The following is a 16,398-nucleotide window of genomic DNA, read 5'->3' on the forward strand; positions in this document are numbered from 1 at the left end:
GTACGAAATAGTAATTGATGACCCTAAACGAGAATTCAAAACCATCCGAGATGAGGAAAGGAAGTTATTAAGGAAAGTGAGTCGTATGTTGCATATCGGATAAGTATTACGAGCAACGAGTCAACAAGGGCATAATGATGTCTTAGAGACACGTAATAACGTCCCTTAGATTGGTATTGAAGTGCTAAACAAGTGTTAAGAAGGTTCCATAAGGATCGGAGATCAAAGAGTCGACGAGAACAGAAGTCGCTTCAGTTGGCATTATACGGCCAAACATACGGTCCGTATAAATTATACTGGCCGTATGTTGGACCGTATAATTGGCCAAGATGAAGATTGCATTCTGGACCAAATGTACGGTCCAACATACGGTCAGTATAAATTATACGGACCGTATGTTGGTCTGTATAAAGTCCCACGGCCAGCTTTTTAAATTACATAAGGGATCATTTTTTTTTCATTTCCTCCACTTCATTTCCCCTCTCTTCCATCCAAGAACACCCTAGAATATTCTCCCACATCCATCCACAAGAGAAATCAAAGGGGACCAAGATCAAAAACATCAAATTCATGAATCCAAGTCCATGAACCTCAACTAAAAGTCATCCAAACTAAGAAATCCCAAAAAGGAAGAAACAAGGTTTTGGTGAAGAAGAAGGAATTCCACTCTAGACTTGTTCCATCATCATCCAAGGTAAGTTTCATGGCTATATTAGGTTGTTTAGAGTATTGAAGGACTAAGGTTCTTGGATTGTAAGAAAATATAGGAAGTGAATTATAAATGAATGAGTAGTATTGTAATTGAATGGTAACTAGAGGGAATCATGAGTATGAATAGGTTGTGGTTATGGATATGTTATAAAAGGCATTTAGACCATGGGACTAGTACTAGATATGCAAAAAAAATGCGATAACGAGCCATAATCATAAATGTGGGAGAAATGGTGGATTTTGCTCAATGTGTACAAATGACGATTACTGATATGATATTGTGCGTGTTGTTCTGAATGTTTGGGAGCTGAAATAGAATGTGGGATGAGTCGTAGAAACAAAGGAAATGCTGCCCAATTCTCTCTAGAATTAACGATGTATTCTTATAGCCGATTAACTAATGTTAATACGATCCTCTCGTGAAGGTAACGACGTGACATCGAAGGAAGGCAAGTGACCGATAACAAAGCTAAACGACAAGGTATGTGAGGCTCATCTCTTATTTCAAAAGGCATGAATCCTTAGACCTTCCCTAAACCTTTTATAAAAGGAAGCTTATGAGTCTTCCGATATAACGTATCATATAAGGGTACGGAAGCGAAGGTGATGACGTTGTTCTTGTTAACACTCGCCTTACGTTCTATTCCCTTCAAGGCGAGGCACGATATTCACGGATGTTCATAATACGATCGGGGGTTTACGACCTTATGTCACCCCGATATAGTGTGATCATTCTTAAAATCTAGAGTATACTGTCAATGCTAATGTATGACATGTAAATAAGATGATTAATGATGCTAGCTGATAATGTAACTATGTTACGTATATAATGCTAAGAACTGATAGGATGATGCTATGTTATGAGAGGTGTATTAATAATGTGAAATGTGAGTTGTGTGATGATATGATTTCACCGCGCCTGGTTGGCCGGGCAAGTCACCGCTAAGGCGGGCTGCATATGATTCCACCGCGCCTAGTTGGCCGGACATGTCACCGCTAATGCGAGCTGCTATGTTTACACCGAGCCTAGAGGGTCGGACATGATCACCACTAGTGGGCGGCATTTAAGGGTTACCCGGACGCGGGTAACGATGTGGATTACGATGTGATGTTGTATGTGATGATGTATGAGAAGATATATTGGATATGATAACACATATACTATGATAATGTAAGATATGGTATATGTAAAAAGTATGTTGCTTATGACACTCATGCAGGTTATGTCCTTCTATCATGACTTATGATCCTTCTAGTACGCTTGCTCATTTCATTCCTGCCTTACATACTCAGTACAACGTTCGTACTGACGTCCGTTTTCTTTGGACGCTGTGTTCATGCCCACAGGTAGACAGGGAGGCGAGCTTGACCCAGATTCCTAGTAGCTGCCAGCTGATTGAGAGCACTCCATCGTCCGGAGGTGCTTATGCCTATTCTTTTGGTACATATATGCATTTTGGGCACGACGGAGTCTTGTTCCGTCTATATGTACGGTGTTTCAGTAGAGGCTCGTAGATACGCAGTGTGGGTTAGATGGTCTCACTAAATGACTACGGCATATTTGTACATATTATTTTATTAGCCTACAGAGGCCTGTGTATATATAAATCAATCATTTTTTTATATATGGAAAATGGTCATTTTATGATTATGCTCTACTGAATGACAAAGAAATGTAAAATGATTATGACAAGTGAGGAAGTAAGGGGTGCTCGGTGGTCAGCCTCGGGTACCCGTCGCGGCCCCTAGTCGGGTCGTGACAAAAGTGGTATCAGAGCAGTTCGTCCTAGGAAGTGTCTACGAGCCGTGTCTAGTAGAGTCTTATTTATGGTGTGTAGCGCGCCACGCCAATAAACAAGAGGCTACCGGGCATTTAGGAAAAATGACCGTCTTTCTTCTTATAAGATCGTGCGATAGAGCCATGTATAAGCTTTTGTCCTCTCTAATAGTGTGTTGTGATTTCAGAAATGCCGCCAAAGGGGAAAGCTACAGCCGCCCAGAAGGGCAAGACTACCACAAAGAGACGGGCAGAAAGGGGACCCCCGATGAATGTAGAAGAGTGTGAATCGCAAAATGAGGCCTCGACCAGTATAGAAGAGCAGGGAGGAGTTTCAGCCCCAATTCCCCCACCAGCTGCTTCGGGTCAACAAATGACCGAAGCCATACATCTATTGACACAGTTGGTAGCCGTGCAGGCACAGAGGCAAGGTGCGGGTTCGGGTGATCGTTCAGCCAGTACGAGAGCCCGTGATTTTATGACACTAAATCCTCCGGAATTTTTCGGGTCAAAATCGGAGGAAGATCCCCAAGGCTTTATTGATGAGATGCTGAGAACGCTGAAACTTATTCATGCTTCTGAGACTGAATCCGTGGAGTTGGCCTCTTATAGGCTCCGCGATGTGGCGGTATTATGGTACAACAATTGGATAGCGTCAAGACCAAAGAATGCACCTCCTCCTGTTTGGCAAGATTTTGTTGACGCTTTCGTCCGTCATTATTTGCCGCCTGAGGTCCGCCGAGCCAGAGCGGACAGGTTCTTGAATTTGAAGCAGGGAAGCATGAGTGCTTGAGAGTATAGCCTGCAGTTTAATTCTTTGGCCAGATATGCCCCGGCTATAGTGGCTGATATGGGGGATCATGTGCACAGATTTGTGAGTGGTTTGGGGCCACACTTGTTCAAAGACTGTTTGACAGCTTCATTACAAGATGGGCTGGACATCTCCCATATACAGGCCCATGCCCAGAATCTTGAGGAACGACAACGGTCGCAAGGAAGTGATCGCGATATTGACAGAAGACAAGGAAAAATGGCTAGATCCTTGGGAGCGAGCAGTGAGTACAGATGAGGACCGAGACAGACCCATTCCCGATATTTCGGCCAGTCAGTGACTAGTGCGCCTCCCAGGGTTTCAGACAGGAGGTTTGATCGTTTTTCCCTGTCAGGACAGGGCCAGAGTTCGAGGGCCCCAGGTTCCCAGTTTGATGGTGATTATAGCCGAGGAAGACCGCCAGTTCCATGATGCAGCCAGTGTCATAAATTACACTCAGGGCCGTGTCGACAAGGCACAGATGCTTGTTACGTTTGTGGACAGACTGGGCATTTGATGCGAGATTGTCCCTCGCGGTATGGTAGAGGTGAGGCTCAGCCCACAGGCTCAGTAGCTGGATCTTAATCAGCACGCCCGACAGCACAGACTCCCCCGATGGAAATCGGCCGAGGCAGAGGGGCAGCATCTACTCTAGGTGCCACTCAACTCCGAGTATATGCTCTAGCGGGACGACAGGATCTCAAGTCCTCCCCAGATGTTGTCACAGGTACATTGACTATATTTTCCCGTGACGTGTATTCTTTGATCGATCCGGGTTCTACCTTCTCTTATGTTACTCCGTATGTTGCTGATTGCATTGGGGTGAAACCCGAGCCAATTAAACCTTTCGAAGTGTTCACTCCGGTTGGTGATCCCGTAATAGCGAGGAAAGTGTATAAGGATTGTGTGGTTGTGATATGTGATCGTCGAACCAGAGCCAATTTAATTGAGTTAGAAATGATAGATTTCGACGTAATTATGGGCATGGATTGGTTGGCCTCGTGCTATATTAATGTTGATTGCCGAACGAAAATGGTTCGATTTCGATTTCCGGGAGAGCCCGTACTTGAATGGAAGGGTAATACAGCATCCCCAAATGGTAGGTTTATTTCCTACCTCAAGGCAAGGAAGATGATAGCCAAGGGCTATATTTATCATCTAGTTCGGGTTCACGACACTGAGGCGAAGTCACCGACTCTTCAACCTGTTCCGGTAGTGAATGAATTCCCAGATGAACTTCCAGGTCTTCCTCCAGAAAGGGAAATTGAGTTCGCTATTGATGTATTGCCGGACACCGAGCCTATTTCTATTCCCTCTTATCGAATGGCTCCGGCAGAGTTGAAAGAGCTGAAGGTGCAGTTGCAGGATTTGCTTGAAAAAGGGTTTATAAGGCCCAGTTCGTCGCCGTGGGGAGCGCCGGTCTTGGTCGTGAGAAAGAAAGACGGTTCCCTACGAATGTGCATTGATTATAGGCAATTAAATAAAGTGACGATAAAGAATAAATATCCACTTCCCAGGATTGATGACTTGTTTGATCAGCTGCAGGGCGCTAAATGGTTTTCTAAAATAGATTTGCGATCAGGTTATCACCAAGTTAGAGTTAGAGAAGCGGATGTTCCCAAAACTGCTTTCAGGACCAGATACGGCCATTATGAATTCCGAGTAATGTCGTTTGGGTTGACTAATGCCCCGGCGGTTTTCATTAATTTAATGAATAATGTATTCAGGCCATTCCTGGATCTTTTCGTGATAGTATTTATTGATGATATCCTGGTATATTCTCGCACAGAAGCAGAACATGCAGATCACTTGCGAACTGTGCTGGGAATCCTCCGAGCTCGGGAGTTATATGCAAAGTTCCCAAAGTGCGAGTTTTGGCTAAATTCTGTGACATTTCTAGGCCATATTATTTCAGATGATGGTATATGGGTGGGGCCCACTCCATTAATTAACTTTCATTACTTTTAATTAATTACTAATTCCCACTTAATAATCTAATCACAATTAATTAATTCCTAATCTCCAATAGTAATATTTTTTTACACTAAATACAATCTATAAACAATTGGTTCTAATTTAGAAATTAAAAGTTAAGGGTTTCTATTCCGTGTCCGAGAATGATCCCGTCTTTTAACTTGAGTCGATTCTCTTGCGAATAACTTGTCGTATAAAAATACGGGGTATGACATCCTTCCCCCCTTTATAACATTCGTCCTCGAATGTTGAACTTGTCCCGTAAGGTTCTATCAAAGGTAGTCTTCTATTCGTTTACTCTAGTTCGGATTTATAGCTATGGTCTTGCTACGCTATGGGCACTTCCCCCCCTTAAAGTTTCAACTAAGGGTTTCACGAAGTATTTTGTCTCGATTTACCCTGTTAACCGCTATGCTTGTATTCTAACTTATGTTGTAATACATCATGTGATAAGGGACAGTTCATATATAGTTTAAATCCATCAATAAATTATCTGAAGAAGGGTATACCTGATGGTGCATCCTGCGGTGCCTCTAAACCCGGTCTCCCACCTAGAGCGTAGATACGATGCGGCCTAGTACTGGAACTAGATGCTCTACCTCCGCCCCTACCTCGGCCGGAAAAAGTCTGGAGTCCTATCTCTGGGGCTCTCACTGAGGGTGACGACGCTGCTACCGAATTCTCAGGAACAATACTACCCACTCTTTGTGGGCAATCTCTAGCATAGTGCCCCGGATCACCACAAGTATAGTATACACCCTGACGACACCGTCCTACATGACCCCCAAGTGAAGTTAAGGAATTAAAGTGAGAATCAAGTGTCAAAGGTTCCCAAGTGTTGATTGAAGCTTGTTTCTCCTTCTTGTAGTAGCTTTGGAGGATTCTTCAAGGTCAAGTAGTATTGGAATTGTTGTGTTCTTGAGTCCTTGAGGTAAGAATTCATCTTATTTCCATGTTTATGAGGTTATGTGATGGTTATACTAGGTTTGGAGGGAAGGAAGTTAGAGAGAAGGTTCAAATATGAAGTTGAGTTTATGTTGAGTTGTAATCTATTTGGAGTCATGATTGTTAATGTGTTTTTGAGCTAAAATTTTGTTATATGGATAGTAGTTTATGTTGAGATTGTGTTGAGGTTGTTACTTGGTGTATTTGGAAGAAGGAGGTGTGTAGTTGTCCTATGCGAAGCGTATATCGAGCTATTTTATTGTACATCTCTAAATGTGGTTGATATGAGTTTAAAAGAGGATCATATGAGATTGTTGTGTTGATTGTTGGTTGTTGGATGTGTGTGGTGATTAAGAAATAGGGGAAATGTTGCCCGTTTTGTTTTAGAATCGATTTATCATTTGATATACGTGATATACTAGTACCATCTAAGCTTGTAAATGCCTTCCTTTGTTATAGGATTGGAGTACTAGTTCGACAGATTCGTCGTGGGATTGTGTTGAAAACTTAAGGTATGTTAAGGCTAACTTTCCTTCTTTTGGCATGATCTATATGAACGAAACGTAAACGTAACGCTACTCCATAATGATTCTATTCTTAGCAGCTAGAGATGTTCTATGTTGATTCATGTGCTATTAGTATTGTTTTTAGCAAGTCCTTCTCCAGATTTTGTACTCTTCATAGAGTCATTTCTTCATGAAAATACTATCTCATAACGATGTTTAGAGGTGTAACGACCTTACGTCACTCCGACGGATTCAGGATGTACTCTTATCATACTCATGCATTACATATATATATATATATATATATATATATATATATATATATATATATATATATATATATATATATATACCATGATCACACAGCTGTTATATACGCGTGTACTTATATGATATCTATATAGGTTATGGGGAAGGTTACGACATTATATACGCACTACCACCTGATCAACTGGTCATATGATGATTATGTCCACAGAGGCCGATGAGATACGATAGGATGCCCACAAAGGCTTGACAGGCATTATATACGCATATATCTATACATGTATGAGCAGGCGTTATATACGCATATATATACAGTACTTATGCATATCATTGACCCTCAGAGGCAGTTCAGATATACAGGTTGCATTCCTTTTATCCTACGTACTTTTATGTCTCCTTTATGTTATTTTCATATCTTACATACTTAGTATTTTGTTCGTACTGACGCCCCTTTCGCTTGGGGGACACTACGTTTCATGGCCGCAGGTTCTAGTAGACAGAGTGACGATCTGCCTCAGTAGGTTGTTGTTCAGCTGATATTGAAGCACTCCACTTATCTCGGAGTTGTTGTCGCGTCTTGGTACGATATATTTTTGTTGAACATATGTGTATAGCGAGGCCTTGTCCCGACCTTATTACGTCATGTACTCTAGTAGAGGCTTGTAGACAGTTGTGGTATAGTTAGACATTGTATAGGTGTCTATGATGGCCTTGTCGGCTCGTACAGTTATGTCCAGCATGGTTATATACGCATGTCCTTTCGGGCTCGTCTCTTTTCAGTATAATGCTCTTATGATCTAGCAGGTTGCCAACTGATGACCCTCGTGGTCCGCCGTTATGTACGATTACGATACGAAAGCATGTTTTAGCGGTGCTCGGAATGTAGGGCCCGGGTGCCCGTAATGGCCCTCCGATTTGGGCCGTGACACCGACCTACCCGTAATCTGTATATATCAATAAGAGTACTAGACTCTACTTGGCTCCAGATAGAATTGGTGCTTACCACTGTTACGATCCGTTTTTGACCTTGCGGTAAGAAGTCACATAACTTAGCTATTTTGAAAACAGAGTCACCATCTAACTTTATGGAATTAGGAAATCATTTTGAAAAGGTATTGTGAAACCTTATTTTGTCAATTAGAGAAAGGGTAAGGGTTCTGATGATTTCCCTGGAAGGTGTAAGGCACCCCAAGAAATCCGCAAAAGCGGTTACCACCGGTTTAGACATTTTGTGCCTAAAACAAATAGTGTAACTTATTTACAAAAAAAAAAATTAATAATAATAAATAAATAAATAAAAAGACTTAAAATGAATATTTATATAGTAACAAAGTATAGATATCGGTATATGTATACAAAAGTATGTGTAATTAAATGATAAATAGATAAAGGGTGTGAAAATATATTATGGGATATAAAGAATTACCACCACTTGAAAACAAAGTAAAACGTAAAAAGGGAGGCAATAAATAATTATGTTAGCGAAAATCAAAGAATTATGCTAGTACAAAGAATATATATATATATATATATATTAGTTTCTCGCCACGTGCGTTGCACATGTATATCGATTCATATAATACATGATTTTATAAAATAAAGTTTTGAATAAATAATTTAACATGAAAGAATATAGTACAAGTTTCTGTAAATGATTAATGTATGTGAATAACAAAATCAGTACTGTATCAAGTAATAAAATAAGATATGTTAGGTACTCTCTACTATGAATAACATTTTTGTTAGAAATAGAGAATAATTTAAGATTATTTTTTTAAAAAAATGAACATTTTGCGCTGACAATAGTTATTGGTTGTATTTTAATTAGTAGATTACAATAACTTCAATTAGTCAAAAGTAAAAGAATTACAAATTGTGTGACAGAGTAATCCAAATAAACTCTTAGAAGTGTACAAACAAATTTACATTGCATATATATATATTCACTAAAAACACCAGAATATGCAATCATAGATTAACTTAAAGCCAAAACAATATAATTTATGAATGTGATGTAGCGGCTAAATAGGCGAATCATAAGCTCAACATCAGTGCTTATATTATATAAATGTATCAGATAAAAAGTATTAGGCCGGCAATTTAATAATTATTCAAAGTATCTTATTTTGTTGATAAGAAAATACTTAATATTATTTTAAATATTTGATTCAAAATCTATGACCAATTGGGTCCCTAAATGAGTACAACAACAACATGCCCAGTAGAATCCCACAATGTGGGGTCTGGGGAGGGTAGAGTGTACGCAGACCTAACCCCCGCCTTGAAAGGTAGGGCGGTTGTTTCCGAAAGACCCTCGGTTCAAGAGAGAAAACAAGACAAAAAGTCAGATAGGGACAAGCATATCAAAAACAATATGAAAACGAGGAATAACAAAAGCGAGAAAGTCATGATAGAACGGTCTGAAAAGAAAGGAGCATTAGCTACCATAGATAAATAAGATAATCAAAGTACAAGGCCCAACAAATATAAGCAGAAATCAAATGGCAATAAACGAATGAGCAAAACTACAACTACTAGGATGAAAGGATAAGCAACCTAGCCTTCTATCCTAATCTGAGTCATCCACAACCTCCTATCTAAGGTCATGTCCTCGGTAAGCTGAAATTGTGCCATGTCCTGTCTAATCACCTCTCCCCAATACTTCTTCGGCCTCCCTTTACCTCTCCTGAAACCGTCCATAGCCAACCTCTCAAACCTCCGCACTAAAGCATCTGTGTCTCTCCTCTTCACATGCCCAAACCATCTCAGCCTCGCTTCCCGCATCTTGTTCTCCACCGATGCCACTCCCACCTCGTCCTGGATATCTTCATTCCTACTTCTATCCCTCCTAGTGTGCCCACACACATCCATCGCAGCATTCACATTTCCACGACTTTCATCTTCTGAACGTGAGAGTTCTTGACTGGCCAACACTCCGCCCTGTACAATAAAGTCGATCTAACCACCACTTTGTAGAACTTGCCTTTAAGTTTCGATGGCACTTTCTTGTCACACAGCACTCCGGAAGCGAGCCTCCATTTCATCCACCCTGCACCAATACGATGTGAAACATCATCGTCGATATCCCCATCTCCCTGTATAATAGACCCAACATACTTGAAACTTCCTTTCTTTTGAATGGCCGGGGTACCAAGCCTCACTTCTTCGTCAGCCTCATGCGGTACGCCACTGAACCTGCACTCCAAGTATTCTGTCTTGGTCCTACTCAATTTAAATCCTGGGTCCCTAAATGAGTATCAGAGTGAATTTGGCCAAAAGATGGTCATCCTTAAAATTGAGAAATGCCTCTTTCTATTTATGAAGAGGAACAAAGGAGGAATATTTGAGCTATTATTATTCACTCAAAATATAAATACTTTAAATATTTATTACTTCTTATCTTTCAAGTTCTATTTTATAGGACGATTTAGTGTTTAATTTATGCTGAAGGTATGGTATATACCTATGGTCTCCTCTTTGTGATTATATGGAGAGCACAGGGTTGATGCAAAATATTACCATCATTACTTCAAATATTAGAATTCACTAATTGTATAAATCTTATCTTCATTTAATAATGCGTCATATATGCAGAAATTTTACCTGATTTATTAATATGTGTTATACCAGGAATTTCACGTCTCACCTTAAAAATAAAAGAATATCCTTATACGTCTATTGTTTGTAGTGACGCTAATAAAGCATAAATCCTGATCAATGTTGGATTGCATCTATCATAATATGTTTTTTCACATGGCAAATTTTACATTTCATTTCAAGAGGGATCAGGATTGTATCTATCATAATATATTTTTTCACACTGATAATTTTACATTTCGTTTCAAGAGGGATATCAATGTCGAGAACAAGAGTTTCGGTGACGATAGAGCACTCGATAGGGACTAAAGGAACATACACTAGGAGTATCATTTATAAGATAGTACTAGGGAGATAAGTTTCATTACATGTTTGTACCTCATAAAATTAAAATAAAAAAATCATGTGTATCTACTTAAACTGTAATTTTTATTCCTTTTCGTACATTTAATTAACATCCAATCATCTTAACCACAACAAATAAGTCAATCATATGACTATTCACATTGATAATTCGCAGAAATTTATTCAAAATGTAGTTTTAATAATATTAATATTAGTAAAATCGTATACTATATGACTCCACACACGTGCGATGCACATGCTGAGAAATTTTGTAAGCTCATGAATAAAAAAAGTAATTATTTTTAATTCAAATATCTTATTTTTAATTCAAAATTTCTTATTTTTAATTCAAAATGTCTTATTTGAGATTATTTTTACAGGCTCTTTATTACTTACTGCATGTTCATGTTAACAGTATTGTTGCAGTCTCCAAATTTTATAATTTAAACACAATTTCATTTGGTATTTGATATGTTGAAAACCTGAATATGTCACCTGAAGCAAAAGTGGTGCTAATATAATTTGATATGGCCTTTTTTTTGTTTCTCACTCGGTGTTTAGTATCCGCGTTGGAGCCCGATTATATCTAGATTCGCGTCGCATAGGGCCCATTCGAGGAAAGTCCTCCCTACTAAGGATTTTTCCATACTCAAGGCTCGAACCCGAGAGGAGCAACAACAACCACATCCACTGCACCACATCCTTTAGTGGTATTTGATATGGCATTTTCATGTTCTCATGATAGAAGTATCCATATAAAATATTATTTAAAATACATATCATAAACAGTAAGTAAAAGATTGTAATTAAATCACAATAATACCATGAAAAATATATGGGGATAATCGGACAAAATTCCTTACATTTCACCAAGAAAATATTTGGGCACAACCAGACATAATTTCCCTACATTTCAGCATCCCTCCCTCCCACTCTCTCTACTGTTCGATCCTTTGCCGGTATCACTTTGTTTGCTTTCAATCAGTGTCGATGCTTTTCCAGTGGCTTTGCTGAAGACGAAACAGAGCAAATAGACAAACAATCATAAGGATAAGATAAGATTAAAATAAATAGGATTTGCAAAGCCAACAGTTGAACTTTTTCCAAAAGGCAGCGGTTGAGACATGGTTATATTCATTATCGATCCGAAGCATTTAAGATACACAACCCTTCAGAATAATTTTTTTATTTAAACAGTATTATAACTATTTTAGAGAATAAGTAGGATATGTAGGCTATTTAGAAGAGTATTTTAGTAATTTAACTTTTAAGTTAGGAAGTTCATGCTTTTAATAAATTTTAGTTATTAAAATTTTGGTCATTCAACATTTAGCCTAAATTATTCGTGCTTCTATAATATAGATAGATAGATAGATATAGTTATAGTTATAGTTGTTATAGTTATGTTAGAACAAATAATAACAATTATTAACACAAATTAGAAGATATTTATTGATCCGTATCGGGTTTTGGCCAAACCGACCGACCTCATGACGTCGGGAAAAAGAGTTTTTTTTAGTAGTGTTCATGCAGGCCCCCTTGCTCTTAACCATGACCGTGTCTCGTTTCTCCATTGCTTTTTGACCAAAACCGTGCTTCTGTGACACCAAGGGTCGGTCCAATAACTCATTTAGCAAAACGGGTGGGGCTGGCGGAGGGGAGAAGCATAACAGATAGTTTTAACAGTCTTTTCCACCATTTCTTTTTCTAAATCTTCAAAAGGAAAAAATAATATAACATATGTGCTTTTAGTTAGTAGTATTATTCTCAAACAGCACTACAATTGGACCGAGAAAACCCAATGTATTGGCTCCTAACATGCATTTGCTAAACTGCTAGTGCAGGATTGATGAAATAGAGACTCGCATTTAGAGTATTGTGGATAAGAATGCGTCATCAAAACTTAAAGGTAACTTCAACAAAGTGATGGTTAGACCGACAATGTTGTACAGGCAAAGTGTTGACCAATCAAGAACTCTTATATTCAGAAGATGAAAGTTGCGGAAATGACAATACTGAGATGGATGTGTAGACGTACTAGGAGAGAGAGGATTAGGAATGAAGTTGTGGGGGAAGAGGTGGGAGTGGATCCGTGGGGATAAGATGAGGAAAGCGAGACTAAGGTCATTGGGATTGGGGCATGTGAAGAGATGTACAGATGCCCCAATGAGGAGGTGTGAGAGGCTGGCAATAGTGGGTGGAAGGGTAGAGGGAAGCCGAAAAAGTATTGGGGAGATGTGATTAGACAGGACATTGCGCATTTTTAGCTTACCAAGGACATGACCTTAGATAGGGGGATATGAATGTCGCGATTAAGGTAGATTGTCAGTTAATAGTTGAAGCGATGTCTCGCTTTTTGATGGGATAAGCTTGGTAATAATTTGAAGCACCATATTTGCTTCTCCTTTCGTACCAGTAGTATTAGTATTATTCACAATCTTTTGTTATTCGATATTTGTTACTATTTGTTGTTTCGTGTACTTCAGTATCATATTATTTAGTTATGGTTATTGTTCCAATCAAAATGTTATGTAATGCTTTCCTTATTATTTGTCATGACTACTTCACTTTTCGTATTTTATATGTCCAAAACTTTGAAATAGTTTCCTTTTCTTTATTTTCTTTTTTTAAAAAAAATTGAGACGAGTGTTTATTGAAAATATCCTTTTTACTCCCACAAGGTAGGGGTGAAGAAGTCCACGTACACACTACCCTCACTCATGGGATTACACTGGGTGGTTTGTTGTTGCTGCTGTTGTTTTAAACCTCGACAACTCCAAAAGTGTAAGTAACAATCAAACTCGATCGTTCCTTTTCTATTGCTAAAGGTTTAGGTAACGAGAAGTCCATGCGTTCTGCCTTTTTACCCTCGTCTTCTCCTATTAGTCATTATCTACATGTTGACAAAATTCTCGTCCAAACTTCCATTCAAACACTGGTGTTCAAACGTGGCCCGCCCAAGTGGCAGTATCTTCATTGTAATTAAATCCCACATTATTAATATATCCTCAGAGTTGCTAGAAAACTTCCATTTTTTTGGCGCAGATTGCCCTTCTTTTGGGGTGGTCTTTAAATTTTGTCTCTCATATTTGTGGTCTTTAAATTATGCCCCTCATATTGCTGGTCTTTAATTTTTGCCCTTCGCGTTGTAACCCTGAACGTTCACGCAGAAATCATGAGGTTCTGGGTTCGAACCCCCGCTCAAGCATAAATTAAAAATAAAAAATTACAAAGCAAGATTTGGATCGCATGTATGCCAGACCCGGCATACACTTGTTAAGGAATTACCAAAGTTATGCCGGACCCGGCATACTCCTGCCTTATGGGCAAACTTAGCATAAGTATGTCAGGTCCAGCATAACTTTGATAATTCCTTAACAAGTTTATGCCGGATCCGACATACTTATGGGCAAACTTTTAGTTAAACCTTAACTAAAAATCTTTTCCTAATTATGCCTTATGAGACAGACTTTTAGTTAAGGCACAACTGAAAATACGCCCCATAAAGCATAACTAAAAGTATGCCCCATAAGGCGAAACTTTTCTTTAAGACATAACTAAAAATTTGCCTTATAAGACAAAGTCTATGTCTTAAGGAAAAGTTTATGCTGGACTTAGCATAAACTTATGAAGGAATTACCAAAGTTATGCCGGACCCGACATACTTATGCCAAGTCTGCCCATAAGGCATAAATATGCCGAGTCCGGCATAACTTTAGTAATTCCCTAACAAGTGTATGCCTGTGAGGGCATAGCGAAATTTAAACTCTGCTTTGCGAATTTTTTTAAAAACTTTTGACTGAATGAGAATTTGAACCTGGAACCCATGAATTTTAGCCGAAGGACAAAATTTAAATACCACCCCAAAAGAAGGGCAATTCGTACTTCAAAGACCAAACGTAAATCAAAACTTCTGTCGTGGACAACACAATGTATAATTTGAACAATCATTTGCTCATGCAAAGACTCTGTATTGAGACTTGATAGTGGCACTATGCTCCATTTTATGTGGCACTATGTTATGTGCCTTCCTGTATTTGCAATAACTTAACTTTAAACTTTTCATTTTAATCCTTAAAGATGCTTTTATAGCCACAAGAATCTCATGGCATGTCCAAAACCACAAGTTTCAAAAGTTATCCTTAATCAAACACCTCCACATAAACCAAAATATGCTAACAAAAGAATGTCACCTGATGGAATGCTTTTTATTCTCGAATGGATTTATACCAACATCATGAAGAGGGAGGTATGTGAATCTGATACTAATTGAAACTTGGATCCTGACATCTCTGCAGGTTTCTTAAAAGAAGGCATCTAAAACGTCAAACTAAACACACCTTGAAAAGACATAAACTACAGTATAAAGCCATGATATTTAGACCGACTAAAGAAGGAAAGGAAGAAAATAGGGCACATAGACACTAAATGTTTTAGGTATAAACATATTCTATACAATGAGCTCATCTTCAAGATAATTGTATTCAAATGTGAACTCCTGCTTGATCCTCTGACACCTGAGCAATAGTACAAAGATTCAAATTCATGAAATCAGTTGAAAACACATTCACGTATGCTAAGTTCAATAAATAGAGGAATATCAAGTAAACCAAATCGCCCGGTCCGATAAATACTGCTAATCTCTTTCGTTTATTTTTTTTCCTTCATCAGGGCGGAAGTAGGCCGGGGTTGGGGAAGGGATTTAATCTTCAAACCACAGCAGCATTCGAAGATAAAGGACATTTGCAGGGCAAGCCAAATATACTTGAGCTGAGAGATGCATAGCATTGATCTCTGGAATATATGGACATTTTCTTTTGGGATAAACATATTACAAAGACAATATCCCTCTGTCGGACATTTTCTTATGGTCATGCCAGACCCTAACATCAAGGCTTTATGCCCTGATGATGACAATTTTATCAAACTGAAAAAAAAAACCTCCATCTCTCCTTGTCCTTGCTTTACTCCTCAAAAGATTAATCCAAAAGCAAAATATTAGATTCACGCGTCCTTTTTTCTGCCCTTCAATCCAAAAGATTTTAAAGTAGCTTGGTAACAGACAACAGGTAAAACAACTACACGAGGTACGATGAAGAAACAGGAGATATATTTTGAGAAAAATGAAAAGGATAAAATAAGCACACTTTTCTAGAAGAGTTGATGGATGCGAGTGACTAGGAGCAAAAAGGAATGATGGTTAAACCACAAAGGAGAAAAACAGTAAGCCTTAACAAAGCTCCATGAATCAGGAATGTCTTTACAATGGGAGTCCAAAACATGCTCTTATTAGACAGATCATACAGCCTTGTCTTTTAATGGTCGTCCCAAGGTAAAAGAAAAGAATGCATCAAAGATATAACAAAACCAGACACCAGAAACTAATAAAATCCTGGTTAAAAGATCATCTGTGGATTGTTTGCCACTAAGAAGAGGGAGCCCCAAATATATGGAAAAAAGCGTGT

General features: G+C 38.7%; 1 protein-coding gene across 3 annotated transcripts in view; it reads right to left on the reverse strand.

Annotated features, from left to right (window-relative positions):
• Positions 1 to 15,122: 15,122 nt before the first annotated feature.
• The window catches only part of LOC132636088 (general negative regulator of transcription subunit 3), a 33,999-nt gene continuing 32,723 nt past the window's right edge, over positions 15,123 to 16,398 (reverse strand). For all 3 annotated transcript variants that reach the window (XM_060352765.1, XM_060352763.1, XM_060352764.1), the window contains one exon: positions 15,123 to 15,450. In XM_060352765.1, the coding sequence (XP_060208748.1) occupies positions 15,384 to 15,450 (67 nt within the window). In that variant the 3' untranslated portion in view covers positions 15,123 to 15,383. The remainder of the gene's footprint in view (positions 15,451 to 16,398) is intronic.

This window comes from Lycium barbarum, chromosome 4 (assembly GCF_019175385.1).
Source record: "Lycium barbarum isolate Lr01 chromosome 4, ASM1917538v2, whole genome shotgun sequence".
Classification (NCBI taxonomy): Eukaryota; Viridiplantae; Streptophyta; class Magnoliopsida; order Solanales; family Solanaceae; genus Lycium; species Lycium barbarum.